Here is a 13,940-nt window from a genome sequence, read left to right on the forward strand (position 1 = left end):
GGTCTTTACATTCCGCGACGCCGAAAGGCACAACAGGCAGTATTTGAAACACCAAGATGCGGAATGCCGTTTCATTCTTTGTGCTTCCGCATACATGCAGCGAAAAATCACGAACCTTTACTCGTCACAGCAAGATGCTCGCCTTGGAAATACATATATCACAGCATCCTCGTTCCTGCAGAGCAGAGGAATTATCTTCATGTTCACTATTAACTCTCAAACCCAAATATCGGACGCTGCAAATCATATACAAGATGGTCAAGAAGAAATCCGCGGTCCTGCAACATTTTGTCGAACAGTATGGCAGCAACGAGAGCAGGTTGGACGCATGTATGTACATTAGCTCAGCCGCGTGACAGGAGTGCGCTGCCGGAACATATCAGAGCTGACTGAAATCATCCCTGTAGGGCAGCGTCTTTGCGAAGACGTAGGAGTCGCTGTTTGCCCGTCCATCACGCAGTGCAGGAAGGTCAGTCTCTGGCGCGGATTCAGCGAGGGATTCCGAAGAACGATCATCAACAGTCAAGCGAGAGACACCAAAGCTGACGAGGCATCTTGAAAGTCACTCCGCAGCGTTCACGTCAATCTCATCGATTTCGTACATTGCAACAACCAGGGCAGGGAACCACAGCATTTCCGATCACGCGGAGCATTAGCAGATTATACCCAATGCACGGGAAAGTTTTTCCCACTCAGCATAGCGAAGCAAAATGTGTTCCTCAAAGCGCTGCTCCGGGATGTTGCTTGAACCATGCCATGCGATCGAGCAGTAGAGGGTCTGTCTGGGAACGGCTTCCGCAAGCAGCTTGGCCAGCAAACGACTTGTTGCTAGGTCGAGTTCAAGAGCACGTTTGAATTCTGGATTTCAACTTGTTCCTGATATCGAAGGCAGGCATGATGGGGTCGGCAGGCGACCAGTTGATGAGGATGTGATCATTATCCCGCAAGACACTCATAACATCCGGGAAGCACGATAACGATGTGTTTATCAATCAATGGAGTTCGTTTCAAGGCACCTGACGACGAGAATTTATACAATTCAGCACTAGTGCGGTGAAGAAAATATGGTGATGTGACATTATAATCAACTATCCATTATGAGGGGGATCAAAGAGTGAGAGATCGTAATAGCTCGGGAACAAATTAGCTTTGGTGGAGCTGACGACACGCCGTAAAGCCGGAAACAAGCCAGAGCTTGTCGCGTGCGTACCTATCTAGGCTTCAACGGCAGCCCCGTTTGGATCGCCAGCGCGGCGTCATCTTATAGCCACTCCCGCGTTCAGTCAATTGGCCGCGTTTCCTCACTCTAAATTGTCCACTCGCATTATCAGGTCATTCATTGCCTGCTGAAGCTTCACATGTCGCCATTCTGACTTGGTCCGATTTACAATCACTCGAGAATCGCATCCACCAATATGCATCGGCCAGCTGGCCCGTTCCGAGTTATTCTCGGCTTTCTCTTGTCTCTGCTGATACTCCAAGCATCTGGAAAGAAGGACAAGCCCGATATCATCACCACCGACCTTGACGGAATTCCATCAAATTTCCTTTACTTCGAGGACAGTGATGTCGCCTTATTCACGGACCAAGATGCGCATACGGCATACCGATCTAGTGATGGAGGCGCAAACTGGAAGCCGCTCTCGGGCGTGGAAAAGGGCGACGTATTGGACGTCCTGATGCATCCCTATGATCGAAGAGTTGCAGTCGCAGTAGGTGGACACAACAAACATTGGATGACTTCGGATCGCGGAGAGACGTGGCAGGAGTTTAGTACACCGGAACCTGCTTCGCGGATAAGGCCTGGAATCGCGTTTCATGCGACCGATCCTAAGCGCATGATCTTCATGGGACAGTCATGTGTTGGACCATTCTGTGAAGATCTCGTATTCTATACTCTCGACGGGTTCAAGACAACTGAACGACTCCGGGATAGCCTAGTCAATTGTCTTTGGGCTAAATCCACGGAACTATTTACGACAGGAGACAAGGAGCTTGACTCCAATCTCATTCTGTGTGTTGCGACTGGCAAGTTCTCCTTGTTCTCTTCCGAATTGAGGATTGTTACGTCGTCCGATTTCTTCAAGACGGAAGAAGAGCCGCGTGTCGAAGGTATTACCATCCAGGGAATCACCAATCTTGCAGCCGTGAGGCGCTATTTGGTGTTCGCGGCCAAGAGCAAAGCAACCGTCGAATTGGCTCTATACGTCACAGATGACGCGAAGACATGGCGCCGCGCCGAATTTGGCGAGCACAAATTGGAGGAGAATGCGTATACTTTGCTGGAGAGTACTAACTACAGCATGCAAGTGGACGTTATGCCAACGCGATCGCTGATGGGAAACCTTCTCACGTCCAACAGCAATGGCACAGAGTTCACGAAGAACATAGATCACACCAATCGAAACGCTCAAGGTTTCGTCGACTTTGAAAAGGTCGCCAACCTACAGGGTGTCGTCCTTGTGAACGTTGTGAACAACCACGAAGAACTGGAGAAGTCGCGGGATGCCGAGAAAAAGCTTGCGTCCAAGATATCTTTCGACGACGGACATACCTGGGAAGATCTCAAGGCTGGCTCGAAACAACTGCACCTTCACTCCGTCACTGAGCAACGAAACATCGGACGCCTGTTCAGCAGTTCAGCGCCAGGTATGGTAATGGGAGTCGGCAACACAGGAAAGACTTTGAACGCGTACGAAAAAGGCGACCTTTATGTCTCCGACGATGCCGGTCTCAACTGGAAACGTGCGCTCGAGGGCCCACATATCTACGAATTCGGTGCTCAAGGATCCGTGCTTGTCGCCATTGAAGATGGTGAAACGGATGAGATCAAATGGTCTCTCGATCATGGTGAAAAATGGTCGTCAACGAAACTCGATAAGAAAGTGGTTCCGTTTGCACTGACAACGACTCCCGACTCGACGTCGCTCAAATTTCTCTTAGTCGCATCGGTGGGCAAGGGAAAGAAGGCATCCTGGCAGACCGTCAGTTTCGATTTTGAGGGTTTGCATGAACGCGAATGCAAGGATAGTGACTTCGAGGTCTGGACGGCGCGGGTCGACGACAAAGGGAAGCCCATTTGTGTCATGGGCCACATTCAAAAATTCAAGCGAAGAAAAGCGGACGCGGACTGTATCGTCGCGAACGACGATTTCGCCGATCCTGTGGAGGAGTCAGAGAAATGTGAGTGCACCAAAGAAGACTTCGAATGTGACTACAACTTCAGGCTTGAGGATGATAAGTGCGTTCCCGCGGGTCCGATTCAGGCCCCCAAAGATGCTTGCCAAAGTGATGGTGGCAAGTTTGAGGGTTCTTCCGGCTATCGCTTGGTCCCAGGCAATCAGTGTAAGGGCGGCGTTGACCTGGCTAAGCCAGTATCCCGTCCTTGTGGGGACAGCAAGACACCCGTCGCAAATGGTGAGATATCGAGCGAGGTCACCAACTTCGATGGAAGCAAAGTTTTGGAGTGGTACTATCTTGAGCGCGAGCCAACAGCCCGTGGCGATGACGAGACTGTGGTTATGCGAACAAAAGAGCGTGACGTATGGATCACTCACGATCATGGAAAGACGTGGCGCGAGATTCTGAAGGGCGAAGACGTCCTCGCAATCTACCCACATCAGTACATCAACGACTACGTATATTTCATCACTCCTAAAGACAAGGTGTTCTACTCGGCGGATCGTGGCCTTGAGAAGAAATACAAGTACTTCAAAGCTCCCGAATCACCGACTCACGAAAATATTCAGATCATACAGTTCCATCCCAAGAACAAGGACTGGCTCATTTGGACTGGTGGTCGTGACTGTAGTGGGGCGTCGAAATCCGATTGCACGTCCATGGCACATGTCTCGTTCAAAGGAGGTGATGACTGGGAGAAGCTTCTTCCCGCGGTGCGCAAATGTCTCTTCGTCTATAGAGAAGACCGGCCAGAGTCGGAGAAGCGCATCTTTTGCGAGCAGTACGAGAACGAGAATCGAGATGAGCCTGTTCAGCTACTGAGCAGTGACGACATGTTCGCTCACAAGACTAAGATGAAATCCGACGTCATCAATTTCGCGTCAATGGCGGAGTACCTCGTGGTGGCAGTTCGCGATGAGGACAAGAAGTCCTTGAAGGTGGATACCAGCATCGACGGTGTAACGTTTGCGGATGCCAAGTTCCCTCACAATTTCAATGTCCCACATCAGCAGGCATACACTGTACTCGATTCAAGCACACACGCAGTATTCCTTCATGTTACGGTCAACGGCAAGGAAGACCAAGAGTACGGAAGCATCCTCAAGAGCAACAGCAACGGCACTTCTTACGTCCTGTCCGTCTCAGAAGTCAACAGAAATCGTAATGGATTTGTCGATTTTGAAAAGATGCAGGGTATCGAAGGTGTCGCTCTCATCAACCGCGTGGCCAATGCCAAGGATGTCGACGGTGGTGCGTCGAAGAAGTTGAAGACATACATCACCCACAATGACGGTGCCGCCTGGGCGCTCATTCCCCGACCTAAGGATCCCCCGCGGGAAATCGGAGATCCGTTCGAATGTAGGTCGTCCGGTGACAAGTGTGCTCTGCATCTGCATGGCTACACTGAGCGCGTCGATCCTCGAGACACTTTCAGTTCCGCGAGTGCAATCGGCATGATGTTTGCAAACGGTAATGTCGGCGAGTTCCTCGGTCGCAAGGCTGATGCGGACACATTCGTCACCAGGGATGGTGGTATTAGTTGGAATTTAGTCGCTAAGGGTAACTGGATGTGGGAATATGGTGATCAAGGCTCCATTGTCGTCATTGTGAAGCAGGGCGAGTCGACCAGCACCATCCGCTACTCATTGGACGAAGGCGTGACCTGGAAAGAATACAAATTCGGCAGCGAGATGATCGTCGACGACATCTCTACTGTACCAAGCGACACGAGCCGCAATTTCCTGCTCTGGGGCAGAATTGGCGGCAAGCTCTCGACTGTCAACATCGACTTCAGCGGCTTGAAGGAAAGAAGCGAGCAATGCAAGATTGACGAATCTAACGAGGGCAAGAGCGACTACGATCTCTGGTCACCAAAGCATCCTCTCCTGAACGACGATTGCCTCTTCGGCCATGTGACAGAGTACCACCGTAAGAAGGCCGAGCGGAACTGTTTCATCGGTCGACAGCCCGAGACTCTCCACAGCATTGGCCGCAACTGCTCATGTACTCGAGAGGACTTCGAATGTGACTACAATTACGAGAGCGATGAGCACGGCCAGTGCACTCTCGTACCGGGTCTCAGCAAGGCTGATCCTGCGGAGGTGTGCAAGAAGAATCCTGAACTTACAGAATACTTCGGTATCACCGGCTACCGCCGCATCCCTCTCAGCACATGCACCGGCGGGCGCGACCTTGAATACACCAGCATCGTGCATCCCTGTCCCAACCACGAAGAAGAATTCAATCAGAAGCACGGCATCAGCGGCGTGGGCCTCTTCTTCGCCATCTTCCTGCCCATCGCCGCCGCGGCTGGAATCGGCTACTGGGCATTCAGAAACTGGGATGGCAAATTCGGTCGCATTCAGCTCGGCGATAGCTTCGGCTCGAGCTCACGCGGCGCCTTCGACCGCGATGCGACATGGATCAAATATCCCGTCATCGCCCTTTCCGGTGTTGTGGCCGTGCTCGCGACTTTACCAATGCTCGCGGGCAGCCTCTGGAGGATCATCTCGACTAGACTGGGCCGGAGTCGGTCGGGTTACAGCAGCCGTCCATACACCAGCCGAAGCAGCTTCCAGCGAGGCAATTACGCTGTGATGGACCCTGATGAGGGCGAGTTCCTGGGCGACTCCGATGATGACATTTGAGCGATGGGCCCATTAAATAGCTTTGTATCATGTATCTTTTGACAAACGCGATGGAATGTATGTATCTATATGATTGCAGAAATAAGACTTTACGCGGAACCTGCGCAATCGCCCATCGTGCAGGGATTTTGACCTTATCTTTGCTTTAGTCATGCTTTACTCACTGGCGAGATGATTCCATGGATTTGTCTTTGGATGCGTTTGCATTCATCCACTGATATTCTTGCAGCTCAGATCAATGCACTCATCATCGCTCCCGGACTCAAAGTGCAAGATACTTCTGATCACCAAAAGATGCCTTGATTATCCACTTGGGTTACATTCGTCGATCCAGTCTCTTGCGATTCAGCGGCCTGATCGACCAGCTCGGCTTCAGAAAGCTGTATGTCTCCACTCATCCAATCTATCGCATCCGGTTTCGATTTCCTTTCCGACCCGTTCTGAAGCACAGCCTCCTCTCTGAGACACTTCACACATCGACAGTCAGCATCGAGCCAATGCCGCATGCTGGCCCGTCTGTTCGACAAGCAGGCCTCGGTAAGATATTGGTCGTAAATGACAAACAACTGCTCACCAGCAGCGATGTCACGCTTCGCAACGAGCCTTATAGTGCTGGGGCTCCGATCGGCTGGGTCCAGGCGCCAATCGATATTTGGCTCACAGCTGTGGTTGAACGCGCAGAAGAGGATGTTCAGACTGGTGATTCCAGGATCACTCCAGCTGTTGTTTTCGATACGTGCCTGCAATGTATAGAGTACCCATGTGTCGTATCGATGATCAGCGAAAATATCCACTCCTAGATATTGTAAGACCATATTGAGGATGCTGAAGTCAATTTCAGGCAGGATCTCTCTGGTGTCGTTGGTCCGGTAGCATGCCACAAGCCTCGCGATGACCGGATGGTCTAAAGGATGCCTGGTGTGCGGTGAAACACAACTCTCGAGCACGCGTGCTCGTAGAATGATATCGGCGGCATGCTTACCAGCCTTTTGGCGGATCCAGTCGAATTCGTCGACTTCCGGAACTGGTTGTGACTTTGATCGATTTCGTGAACGATCTCGGGATTTCACTTTTGCCACGAAATGGTTAAGCCCCTGTCCCATGTCAGCGGCAAAGCTGGGCTTGACTTCACTGTGAGATACTCACCCGAAAGCGAGCGGGATCAGTCAAAACAATCTCTCCTTTCGCTATAGAGCGAGTAGCACAGACTCCAAGCACTTCCGATTCTTTCGCACGGCCTCTGTTGTCGCCAAACGCATCACGTTTAATGATGCAGCATGGTCCTTTCGGGTTCGATCTCCCGTTAGCAAGAAGCTCAGCATTCCAGGTATTGAGTTGAGCATCATCCCGATACCGATGCTCAGATTTAGTCCAAGGATACTGACGAGGCGTATAATGGCTATTCCGTCGGCACAACTGAGCAATGAGCTGCCGGTAGTCATGCAGATTTCTTTCGATGCGTGATGCATGTCCAGTCCGGAATGTCTCACATCCAATTCGATCATCGTCCATTAAGATTCGGAATCCCATCTTGTAGCCCAGCACATAATTTGACTCTTCAGAACTTTGCACCTCATCACACAGCATCTGCGCCTTGTGGGCGTCTCCGACTGCGAGCTCGGGGAAACCCAATCCCTCCAGGATCTGAGCTCTCTTCAGCCAACCTTCAGGATCGTAGGGATACGCCTGGATTTTCCTAGTCTGCTTCGTCAATTGAGAGCAGATTTCAGGGTCACAAGCAGAATCCCGCCGTTTTGTCGTCATTCCGTTAATGGCCGGCATGCTTGGATCGATGTTGAATTCGCACTCCATGATACCAAAAATGAGTTCCTCGACAGATTTCGTCCGAACTTCTGCGACAGTTGCATTCACTTTGCTGCTTCGACAAGGCATAGGATTAGGACTTCGGCAGCATCTCAACAGACACGGATCGGAATCTTGAGATTCGGCCTTGGGTCGAGGTCGCATAGAGTTGAGAGCATGTTGTTTTCGAAGAGAGTCTTGAACGTCGCGTGATCCGAGGATCTTGGAGCGGCAGATCTGAGAGATTGGAAGCAAGTCAGGCCTTTTGATGACTGCAGTAAGTCAGGTCAGCGAGACTTGCTCGATTGTCGTGACATTCACCCTCTATGCTGGAACGACAAGTCAACATGCGAACCCAAGCTCTGTTATCACCCTTCACATGATATCCATACATGCTCACCTGTAATGATCAACCTTTTGCATAGTGTGGTCTCGTTGTCGAGCTCTTATGCCTACAAGTCATCAAGCCGTGACTTGTAGATGATTGGGAGCACTTATTCGACAAATTGAGTGAATGGGGACGTCGATACGCATGTGACGACTTCTGTGCATCTCATCCTTTCGTCCCTTTGGACCTACCTTTCAATTCATCTACTTCCCAATGATCAGCAAATCGTCTGCGATGGAATAACGCGAGCTTTCGTCCGAGAACAATCTTCACTGAAACATGCGCGGCTTTTGGATCATGTTTCCGCTTGAATTTTCCCGATTGCAGATTGTACAAGCTTGATTCATAAAACAGCCACGGTATCTACACACAGGACTCTAGGAGATATAAATGCCTCCCGCATCGTGTCGGGACACCCTCCGGGTTGTCCCAGGCCAAACAGTAGTAATAATAATCGACGGCTTCCCGAAACCATAAATCCGCTCGCCCATGTAAATCACACTCGCATGCAGTATGGCACGATGCAATGCCGGATGCGGCGGTGTCTAGAAGTCATGTTGCAATTGTTGTAATCAGACCTTTTGGCCGTATTCCTCCTCATGGACTGTTTCTGTCACATGTTTCCGGCTTCTTTCCCAGCGGCAATGTGCGTGGCACAAGACAGGTCGCACAGCGGTAGATCGACACGGTCATCAATCTCCGCAGATTGTGTGCGTTCGGAGATCTGCAGTGACACGAGACGGACTTAAGGGGCCGCCGTCTTTTCTCCCAAAATTTGGACGCTTTTGGGCTCGAGAGCTCACAGCATGAGATTGTTCAAATTACGTTGGACAATCATGTCCTGTACGTTGCGCATCGTGTTTTCTAATAAATTCGTGTCTGTGGCGTTGGTGAAGTGGACATATGCAATCTTGTCGGGATCCCGGACGAGGTTCTTGAATTTGCGGCTGAAGAACTCTTGGCCTGCCTCAACATCGGAAGGCTGCCCAGAGTAATCTGGGAAGTGCTCCTGAATGGGCGACCGCCCGGACATGATTTTCTCGCGGAAAATGTCCTTTTTGTTGAGGAAGAGAATAAGAGCCGATCTCTGGAAATAGACGCTGTTTGCGATGCTCTCAAATAGCATGAGAGCTTCTTGCATTTGATTCTGACTGGTTAGCAAGGCTCATTGCACTGGGAGCGATTTTTACTTACTCCATTCCGATCTTCTACCAGCACGTGATCGTAGCCGCTGAGCGCGACCAGAAAGAGCACGACATTGACTCCGTCAAAGACACGAATCCACTTCTTACGTTCTGACCTTTGTCCTCCGACATCGAACATACGGTAAGTAAGCGGGCCAGTCTCAAAGATGGTCTCTGTTATACCCGTCGTTCGAAGTCGTGCCCTAAGAATATCTTGGTCGCTTGGTATGTAGTCTTTGGCAAACAATCGCTCGATGTTAGTGAAGAAACTACGATGGAGTCAGCGATACGCCGTCTGAGCCGGACCAATAATGCCTACTATGAGAGATTGTCGTGGAGCGCGTATTTGTTGCCTTTGCTGATTGCCGCCTGCACACCTGTGTCATTCCAGAGACTTCTGAAGGCGTTCAGGCAATCGATTGGCATTGGCTCGTTCGGTCCAATATCAGGATCGGAAAAGATAAGCTCGGCGAAACGCTGAGTAGCATTGTTAACCAATCGTCGCAAACAGGTTTGTCCTGACGCATTCCACGTACGAGATTCTTCTTGTCCTCAAATTCCACCTCCTGTTCCTCCATCGCGCCCGAGATCGTCTGGAACGACTGCAAAAGATTCTGGAAGATGGTGACCTTCCATTGGTTCCGCTCCGCTGGTGTGAAACCCTTGGAGTGGATTAAGCGCATCTGCTTGAGGACAGTTGATTTGCCCGACTCGCCCGCTCCTGAAAGAGATGATCAGCATATGTCGTTTGCAGTCATCGGCTCGCAGCGCGTCATCGTCCGCGGTGACACTCACCAAGCAACAACAGCTTGACCTCCTTGGCCAGTTTGCGTTGGTCGTCCTTGAGCTGGCGCTCGATTTCCTTGCTCTTTTGCGCACCGGCATCATCTTTGCTGCTGCCGCCGAAACACATGATGTCGTGCGCCGAAATGGGCCATTCAATCTCGAAGAGATCACGGGTGACGAAGTGGTTATTATTGAAGCGAGCCGACGACGCGGAGTAGCGGCGTTAGCGTTAGGGTCGGTAGTGATGTAGGGTGCCCAGGCGTGGATTGTATGTGGTTGCACCCGCCGGTAATGTATCGCTCCGTGAGCCACAGTATCGGAGACGAGTCGGCTGCGACACTAGAAACGCCTCTTGAGCCGTACTGTGTATGCGATTTTCTCGGTCGCTGCTTCTGTGTGGTCTCATGGGCTAATTAGCATTCAGGACAACGAGGCTGGTGCATTCCTTCTATATGTAGGTAATATTCATTAGAAAGACGTCAACGGCAGCGCACGGCGGGCTTCCAAGACCTCCAGCTGTGCAAAGTCCGGGCAGAGATACTCCCGCAGCCGCAGGAACGGGGGCAGACAATTATTGCTGTGTCCGCCACGTGGTGGGTGGGTGCGCGCCTTCTACTGTATCGCCATCGCTGCTGTGCCGACTGTTGCTCGGATGTTACTGGCCGATGTTCTCAGCTCGTTACTGTACCGACTAGCCCCAGGCCTTCTCTGCAGCTGATGAGCGTCGCCATCACCAGGCTTGTAATAAGATCCCTTACGACATTCTTCTCCGTTCTTTCGGCCGTGTACACCATAAAGCATCTCAGCCGCAGCGCTCACGCGTGATATACAGGCCAGAGAATGACACAACACGGTCTCATCAAATCAGTCATCTCATACTGCATTTCCGCAGTCCGTGATAGCCAATGGTGTGTCACGGATCGGGTGTTACGAGCCTGCCCTACCGTCGCCCAGACGTCCTTGGCGCTCCCGCAAGAAAGGGGACGCACGCCGCCGAGACTTTCGTTGACGAAGCGAATCGTGACACGGCGCGTGGCAGGGCATGGCACCTCCTCCAGGCATGTGTCGTTGAACTTGGCAATCCATGGATCACAGTCAATCAGTCATGCACAGCCACGATAGCCGAGCTCGTCGTGTGCAACAATGTTGGGTGACGAGTAGGCCGCACGCATAATATCGCCGTGATGAGACATGCCGACCAAGAAATAGTAGTGGTCTGCAGCCTGCCCCTACACGTGGTACACCATCGCTGTGCTCCAGCTGTCTGCGAATGTTCGACGGTACAGGACGCCGGAGAATCTCGTCATGTCGTCGTGAGCGTCCGCTATCGACATCGCTTTGCGGTCCATACGTCCCCGAATAGCTAAAGGAGCACGCGTGATGACAACGATGCATAGTGCGGCACTCTGTATGAGAGTCGGAGTCCGTATGCAGGCATTGCTATCATCCCGCGGGCGCTTCTCCACCACACGCCTCTCACGTGCTGCTCAGCTTGGTCCGGGACGCGAAACAACCTGGAACATGCAAGCCCGTCTCAGATTATGTCTGTGGAAGGAGACCGGTAACCCTTCATCGCACCGGACATTTCTCTCACACGAGACATTCTTCCGACGGCGTCCTTTCCCGCTGCCAACAGATCCCGACCCGTTGCCTCGCCAGTACCCCTGCAGCAGGGCTGCATCTGTTGACGTCGGTACCTATGTCTATCTTGAAATCCCGAGCTTCGGCATGCACGTACGCAAGTAAACAATAGGTAGTACAGATTTTCGACGAACGTATCTCGCTGTGAGTTTTTCTTGAAATTTTAGTATACTAGAGGATTTTGAGGCGATGTTATACGACATTGGTACTTTCACGGTCGTCACAATCGCACACCTCATGTAAGAAGTCATTATGCATTTCAACAACGCAGTAATCAGGCTATTCAGGTTCTACGACAACGCCATGTTCAAAGAGCTTGTTGCATAGCCGTCACGCGTCTGCCCATACCCTGTCCGCCGCTGTTGCCATTCCGTCATCCACGCCTGCACGAATTTAACCTCGATCGCTTGCGTCTCCGTTATTGCTGGCGGCGGAATGGTCGATGTCGTTTCATTTGGGAAGCGGCCGTTTTCGTCCCAATGATGGACAGCGCCCGAGATCAGGATGAAAGGTTCACTGTATGTACTGGATCGCTGTTTGGCGCCGTAGCTGTAACGTTGGATTAGTGATTTGATCTTTCGAGATGTGACCTCACCAAAACTCACCCAAACCCATGTGGCGTGACCGGGCGCCACGGGTCATATTCTCCATCGATGATAGCCAGTCGAGGATAATTGATATCATATCCACCGTACTTGTTGATGGCCTCGGTATCCGGCGGTGTTGTGATATTGAAACCAGCCCGGCAGACAATACTTTCGTACTCGAGGTCTAGCAGGCGTGAAATGAGTGGCAGCTGTCCAGCTGGAGTGTTACCGGTCTGCAAATAGCCCCACTGACTACAGTATTGATAAGCCCATGACCGGATGGGATAGGCAGACAAGCTCTGCTGTTGATAGAATGTATAGTTGTGGTGGCTGAAGCATTGATCTTGTGTCGTTCCGTCCTGTGAGCAAGGAGCCACTGCCGTGAGATTGAAATAGCCGATTTGGTTGAGTACCGCTGTTACCAAAGCAGGATCGTCTCCGTAACCACCCTTTGCGACCAGGTCCGAGACGCTAGTCCTCGCTCCCTCCGAGAACTTGTACAGTAGGCGGGAAGAAGTGACATTATCACAGTAGTAATAGAATTCCGGGTTGCTCGACTCAGGGTCCCAATTTAACTCCTGCCAAGTATTGATGCCATTGCTCAAGACATTCGCGAAGTCATTATCGTAAGTGACGTTGGGAAGACCGTAAGTGGCCTTCAGTCGCTGGGTTAAAGTCCGGTTTTTCTTGAGAAGCAAATTGTCCACGACATTTACTAGCTTTTTCTGTGTCGCGATACATTGAGGTGGGCCTCCTTCCGCAATGGGATTGAAGTACTGCCAATAGTCGTAGAGCGCCTCGGTGACTCCTGAGCTCGAGATCGATCCCCAAAAAATGTTAGGATAGAGTACTCGCAGGAACGCACTGAAGGCGCCGGCGTAGGATCCACCGTAGGAAATGTAAGCGGTCGTCTTGCTGGTAAGGTCACCGTAACGCTCGAGGCCGGGAAACTTGACATGAGTAGCAAAATACGCCTCGTCCGCCAATGCTTGCTCAGTCGTTAGGAAACGAAGATTTTTGGTCGACAAATCCGGAGTAGGGAAGGAGTCTCCGTAATAACGATGTTCGAGCACAACAGCAATACCGTGCGTGGCCTTCGCTAGCTGTGCGAGGACACCCTTTTGCATGAACACCAATCTTCCCACGGCGCTCGTCTCTCCCGATTGCAAGACTATCACAGGTCCGCCGGCTTGGTAATTTGAGGCATCGAACCAGTAGCGTAATGAAAAGGTAGCATTGCTGTGTGGCTCATATTTGCTCTCATTGTGAAAATGATCCACAGGCACCGCGATTGTGTGTTTGGGATAGAGTAGACTGGGGTTGATGTCTCTCCTTGAAATGACTCCTGCTTCGATATCCGCGATCTGTGTGGCGTCGTTAATTTAATGACTTCTGATGGCCTGATGTAATGTGCACTCACTTGCTTTGCGAACTCTCTGATAGGCTTGCGTACACCAAGGCTGGAGCTCAATGCTTCGACTGTCGAGGACGCAAACAGCAGAGCAAAGATTGAAGCTGATTTGAGCAGACCCATCTTGATTTAGTGTGAGAGGATTGATTCTGCAGAATCGACAGGATATGAGAGGTGCCATCTCGCTCAATATATGAGTACGACCTCCTCCGGCAAATACATTCCGTTCAAGCACAATGGAGCACTATTCTGCCCCACCAGACAAGCTCGTATCGAGCCACGGCCCTCATCCTTGATCATCCTTGCACCCAT

General features: G+C 51.3%; 3 protein-coding genes across 3 annotated transcripts; 1 reads left to right on the top strand and 2 right to left on the bottom strand.

Moving 5' to 3' along the window:
* The first annotated feature begins 1,260 nt into the window (after nucleotides 1-1,260).
* K489DRAFT_379752 (glycosyl hydrolase) lies at nucleotides 1,261-5,960 on the top strand. The gene has a single exon (XM_033604728.1). It carries the CDS (start codon nucleotides 1,416-1,418, stop codon nucleotides 5,826-5,828), a length of 4,413 nt encoding a protein of 1,470 aa, XP_033460794.1. The 5' UTR covers nucleotides 1,261-1,415; the 3' UTR covers nucleotides 5,829-5,960.
* Nucleotides 5,961-8,818: 2,858 nt separating this feature from the next.
* Nucleotides 8,819-10,116, bottom strand: K489DRAFT_388448 (G-protein alpha subunit; the record flags this gene model as incomplete). The annotated part of the gene is made up of 5 exons (XM_033606418.1): nucleotides 8,819-9,166; nucleotides 9,214-9,472; nucleotides 9,523-9,680; nucleotides 9,740-9,924; nucleotides 9,999-10,116. The coding sequence occupies 5 exons, from the start codon at nucleotides 10,114-10,116 to the stop codon at nucleotides 8,819-8,821; spliced, it is 1,068 nt and encodes a 355-aa protein (XP_033460795.1).
* Nucleotides 10,117-11,920: 1,804 nt separating this feature from the next.
* K489DRAFT_409565 (peptidase S28) lies at nucleotides 11,921-13,751 on the bottom strand (the record flags this gene model as incomplete). The annotated part of the gene is made up of 3 exons (XM_033607599.1): nucleotides 11,921-12,179; nucleotides 12,236-13,581; nucleotides 13,638-13,751. 3 exons carry the CDS (start codon nucleotides 13,749-13,751, stop codon nucleotides 11,921-11,923), a joined length of 1,719 nt encoding a protein of 572 aa, XP_033460796.1.
* Between the last annotated feature and the right edge of the window lie 189 nt (nucleotides 13,752-13,940).

The sequence above is a fragment of the Dissoconium aciculare genome (assembly GCF_010015565.1).
Source record: "Dissoconium aciculare CBS 342.82 unplaced genomic scaffold K489scaffold_5, whole genome shotgun sequence".
NCBI classification, from domain to species: domain Eukaryota; kingdom Fungi; phylum Ascomycota; class Dothideomycetes; order Mycosphaerellales; family Dissoconiaceae; genus Dissoconium; species Dissoconium aciculare.

Bases quoted from the DNA above. Each gene is read 5' to 3' on its own strand.
- K489DRAFT_379752 (XM_033604728.1), top strand. From the start codon at position 1,416: ATGCATCGGCCAGCTGGCCCGTTCCGAGTTATTCTCGGCTTTCTCTTG.